We start from the raw sequence: 5,360 nt of genomic DNA on the forward strand, positions 1-5,360 counted from the left end.
CATTTTGCTGCCGCTAGGGTGCGTCTAGATTTCTATGGCTATGTAGAAACATGAATATCTATGGATTCAATATGCATCACATGACTAAACTTATCGTCATCGTTTTTAAATACCTCCGTTTTCACACTCCACACTACAATGTGAAAACTGCGTTTCTAAATGTATCCACTTTGGAGTTCTCAAAAAGCTTTGTCTCGGTGTGGAAGGAAGGCCAAAACGGAGAGAAAAAGATGTGTTTTCAAACGAAAACATATTAGTGTCGACAAGACCTGTAGCAAATGTGTCAGAACATCAACTTCATATGGACATTCTGATTAAAAAAGACAAAATCCAACATGACCTTCTATGAGTAAAAATAATTATCTGTTGTTAGATGCTGTGGTTCTACTAAACATAAGCATATAATGACCTCTGCATTTTTATGAAAACAAAATAAAATGTTTAAAGCTACAAATTGCTGCAACAATTGAGATTTACATACATCAACACATTTGTTGATTGTACATCAGATAATGTACTATTATGCAACTATTCACAAAGTAACCAAATGATCAAATAGCTCATTAGTTTATCTCTGAAGTGTGAAGCTCATAGGAATTATGTATACCATCTCCCTATAGCCACATCTAGACATCAAGTACTTATTTTAGAGCTGGTTGTTATTCAATAAAATGTGAGAATTCCAGACCTGTTGGTCAGTTTTTAATTTCTTAATCACTACTGTTCATATTAACCATTTTTTGACTTTCCCCTGGGAAATCTGGATTTACATTTTGAACCACTAGCACCACATGGTCTTGATTAATGAACAAGCTATAACCTTTTACAGAATAGAAGTGTTTTTGGTACCAGGGAACCACATCAGATATTTCTATATTTCCCAAAATATATTTTTGCTTTAGTTCATTTACAAAACTTCTCTCAAAAGACATGACACTGCACATGGCAAACATTTTCTGAATTTGCAGTTCTTGAACGGCTGCTGAGCCACATGGATATATCAGGTGAGTAAATGTTGACAATGTAAGCCGACCATCCGTAAATGTTTAAAAATCATGATCTTTATCAAGTTTATTATTTGTGATCATGGTCTGGTAATATCAGTCTTTTATTTTTTAAGTCACCTTAAAAACCCCAATGACACCATACAGTGATCAGACAGTTTTATTTAGTTCATATCTCTGTACACCTTAGTAAGTACACCTTATAGTTCTGTTTATTCACATATCAGAAAGAGCATTTTTAACACTTTTTTTTTTTTGCTGTTCTCATCAGCTTTCGCTGAAACCGAGCCCCAATCAAACAGTTGTCACTTTACCACTGATCATGACAAAAGAAAATATCAGTGAAGTGAAGTGTCATTGCTTGTGTATTGTAACCTGCTAATTTTTTGTTCACCTACACTTTGCAAACATCACCTACCTGACTTTCTACAGTTTCTGTCTTTATCACTTTAACAAGTGTGCGTTATGGCAATGTAAAGATCTAATTTGTTCCTTATCTGAAAAAACCTGCAATGCATAAAATTAAACAACCCATGTGATGCTGTAGGCTAGATGAGACTGAATAAATAAGAGCTGAGTGAGGTTTCCATCAGATAAAATACACTTTATTACTTACAATTAACCTTTGTTACCCATCGAGTCAATGCAGATAATGTGTCTGAAACAGGACAAAAATCAAACAAGTAAAGCGCATGTTCATTTGTTGATTATAATATTATAGCATAGTCCTTTATCCTACAATCACTGTATCATCGTCTGGGAACTCGTAGAAGGGCACCTCCAGATTGAGTGGAGCAGGGCCTTTCCTAATGCGACCAGATGCATCGTAATGAGAGCCGTGGCATGGGCAGTAATAGCCACCATAGTCCCCAGCATTTGCAATGGGCACACAGCCCAGATGGGTGCACACACCAATGACAATAACCCAGTTCGGGTTCTGAACACGGTCTTTGTCGTGCTGGGGGTCCCGGAGCTCAGAGAGATTGACATCTGCTTCAGTTGCAATCTCTTTTTCTGTTCTGTGGCGCACAAACAGGGGCTTCCCTCTCCATTTGAAGGTCATATTCTTACCCTCAGGGATGTCTGATAGCTTGATTTCAATCTTGGACAGAGCCAACACGTCAGCTGAGGCACTCATGGAGGAGACAAACTGTGTGACAACTGTCTTGGCTGTATAGACTCCAATCACAGCAGTGGAACCTGTGACCAGATAGGAGAAGGCCCGCCGGACATCGCCACTCTCTTGTGAGGACTTCTTTGAGTCCAAAACCTCAGGTCGGCGATAGTCAGAGAAATCAGGGATCTTGATGTCTGTGTGGGCAAAACGCACTGAAGAACGAGCTAAAAAAAGAAAGAAAAATAATCAAATGACATGAAATGTAGTGACAGAACACTAGATTGACCAGGCCACAATGTCAAATCATATTTGACCAGTATCAGATCATAAACATTTAATGACAGCATTTACATTGACCCTAATTACCAAATCTACTTAAATTGAAAATCTTAAAATTAAAATCTTTTCTAAATTGAGTAAATGTATAATATTAGACGTCAAACAGCATGCATCTCATTTCAAATTTGGATTATATATCCGTATGCACAAAGGAATTAAAACTGACCTGCTCTCTATATCAACAAACCATTGGGGAAAACTCATTTGATATATATGGTATGTATTACACAACAGTATCTGTAAATAAATCAGATATTCAATGTGGCCTTAATATTATGCTGGTATATAAAACAACCAAAGATGTTAATAAAATGTTTACATTATTTTCTACTTTCAACTAATGATCTGCTGCACATTGTATAGCCTAACTCATATTGGTAATCAAAGTTGGTTGTAAATTTGCTAGTTTACACCAGGGCTATTTAGCTTGTCATGGCCGGGGGTCCCTGGGTCTGTAACGTTACATGTTTAACTCTTGATCATGTTTAGGATTCTTCACCTACTGGTCTCATATCAGCTCTCTCCGAAACTGCTGTACTAAATAACATTAAAAACACTGCTTCTATAACAGCAAACTAGTTTATCGTAACAGTAGGCCAATCTAAGTAAAAAAAAAAACAAAAAAAAACTAATAGCTAAATTTATCCTAAAACAAAACGAAATTACCCGAATTCTACAATACCCTGGCATTTATTTTACTATGTAATCATAAGCCGATCATATAGGACTTATGGCAATAAAGTTAGCCTATTTTACAAAAAAGTCACAGGCTGATTTTCTAACAACTAACAATACGTAACAGCTAGGACATTAGCGAGGCCTCAGTCAAGCTAACTGATGTAGCAAGTGAGCTAAGTTAATGTTTTTAGTTATACAGTATACATTCGGCACAAATTAATAACAATACAAATTCAGCATTACCTGCGTACAACACTACAAAAATAAAACAAAAACATTAAACTATTTCACAATACACATTCAACATATGTGATTTAATCGTGCCCTTGAGCGAGCGCTCGCTGCACGGCCTCCTCGCGCTACGATGAGACCGGGACTCTCGATTTCACTCAACCGTGTAATGAGACTCACCATTGAGGCTGATGGATACGGCGAGGCCGCTCTTAGCGCTCTGCCCAGACAAGGACTCGCGGCACAGGAACGGTTTCTTCGTGTCCATCAACAGTTTATCGGTCTTCATGACGACGCCGGGTATGAGAGGCTTTAGTGGACCCGCCACGACATAATTTGTAGCTTGTAAGTAAGGGGAAAACGTCCCCGAACGAGCAGCAAGGGACATCATGTTTGTCAGCTAGCGGGGCTGAGACCGACCTTGCCGAACTGAACTGATCCACTGACGGCGCTTACGCCTGACGTCAACGTCTCAGAGACGGGGTTACGTCACTCACGTCTAAAGTTTTTTCTACAGTTTTACCTTCTTTTGGGTTCATATTCACGTTCAAAAGCCTCTATGTCCGTCTAAAGTTTTTGTTTAATATTAACATCTTTATCAGGCTCCTATGTATAGGTTTCTACCCAAGTACCGGCATTTCTGAATGGGCTGAGGCTGGGATTTTGTGAGTTTGAAGTGAAAGTATGAACGTATACTCTGTGCGGAGAGCATTTACTCAATATTATTATCTCATTTTTGACAGAGGTGGCTTTTAGAGGCTTTTGCATCGGAGGTCTTCATATGTTATTTCATAATTTACATGAAATCATTGATATTGTTAGCACACCTCTATACCATAATAGTCGTATGGATAAATCTAGTTAATTCACAAAAAAAAAAAAAAAATAGTAGGCTATGTGATGAACCTGTTTAAAAGAACACACTGGTATTGAAAAAATGCATGAAAGAAAGTAATGATAAGTAATTTTCTGGAAAATCTTAAAGTGGTTGCTGTGATAAGAGTAGCTGGTTTCTAGTACCCCATGAAGCTGTGGTTTAAAATGAGAGAACAGTGTAGCTCTTCTGTGAAATTCATGAAACCATTTTTAAATTTAAGCATTTATTGAAAATAAATAACAATTCTTCTGCCAAGCCAATGTAGTTATAAGCAATGTTTAGCAGAATTGTTGCCAACCATCTCACAGATGCAGCAGCAAAATAATACTTATGTAATGTGGTCACGTGTGTGTGTTTATAGAGTATTTTAGAACAACTTTGAATGTGACTTAGTTTGAAGTTTCTTTCAAATCAAGTATCGCTTTCTGTTGGTCAGTGTGAATTCACATAACCAACTTGAACCTGTTGCAAAATCGGTTTTGGTAAACCTTTCGCCCTCACGCAAAATCCTGGTTGCGTTGGTTCCTATTGAAAAAGCCTGGATTTCACTGTAGAAAATTTGGTAGAAAAATTTACATTTGAGCTTAGCAAAATTTCAGCAACATTTTGCTGGGCAAAAAAGATATATTGTCTATTTTTCAGCAAACAGCTTTCTGTTGGTCAATGCAGCAAATTCATGTGACCAACTTAAAAATGAGAAAACTCCTGATTATGTGGATTCTTATTTTAATAACTATATTTTGCAAGCAAAAAAATCCATCAAGCAACAGTAAATGAGACCTCAAGGCATATTTTCTTTTATTTAGTCTTTCACTTGCTACTGTGGTGTTACCCAAACATCACTCTGTTGCATTTACAGATTGGATTTGCATACTCCTGGCTATTACAAAAGACTGTTTCCATGAACATCTCCTGAAGCAATCCCATTTGTATATTCCTGTTTATCTACACTGACTGGGTTACAGCTTGTCAAGTTCCCACAGCCCATTTTAATAAATCCAGTAAGTACGTCTGATTTTACTGCCTGCTGTTGCCACAGCATCAGCTTTGATCAATGTGATGTGGTTTGCCTGCAATTGAGCCTCAGCTATTTGAGGCTGCATTTCCTTCTCTG

At 37.4% G+C, this 5,360-nt stretch overlaps 1 protein-coding gene across 1 annotated transcript; it reads right to left on the reverse strand.

Annotated features, from left to right (window-relative positions):
- Positions 1-1,148: 1,148 nt before the first annotated feature.
- Positions 1,149-3,884, reverse strand: uqcrfs1 (ubiquinol-cytochrome c reductase, Rieske iron-sulfur polypeptide 1). The gene is made up of 2 exons (XM_081359065.1): positions 3,550-3,884; positions 1,149-2,345 (listed from the first exon to the last, which is right to left on the reverse strand). The coding sequence occupies exons 1-2, from the start codon at positions 3,758-3,760 to the stop codon at positions 1,735-1,737; spliced, it is 822 nt and encodes a 273-aa protein (XP_081215191.1). The 5' UTR covers positions 3,761-3,884; the 3' UTR covers positions 1,149-1,734.
- Positions 3,885-5,360: the final 1,476 nt, after the last annotated feature.

Source organism: Scardinius erythrophthalmus, assembly GCF_964197995.2.
Source record: "Scardinius erythrophthalmus genome assembly, chromosome: 2".
Taxonomy (NCBI): domain Eukaryota; kingdom Metazoa; phylum Chordata; class Actinopteri; order Cypriniformes; family Leuciscidae; genus Scardinius; species Scardinius erythrophthalmus.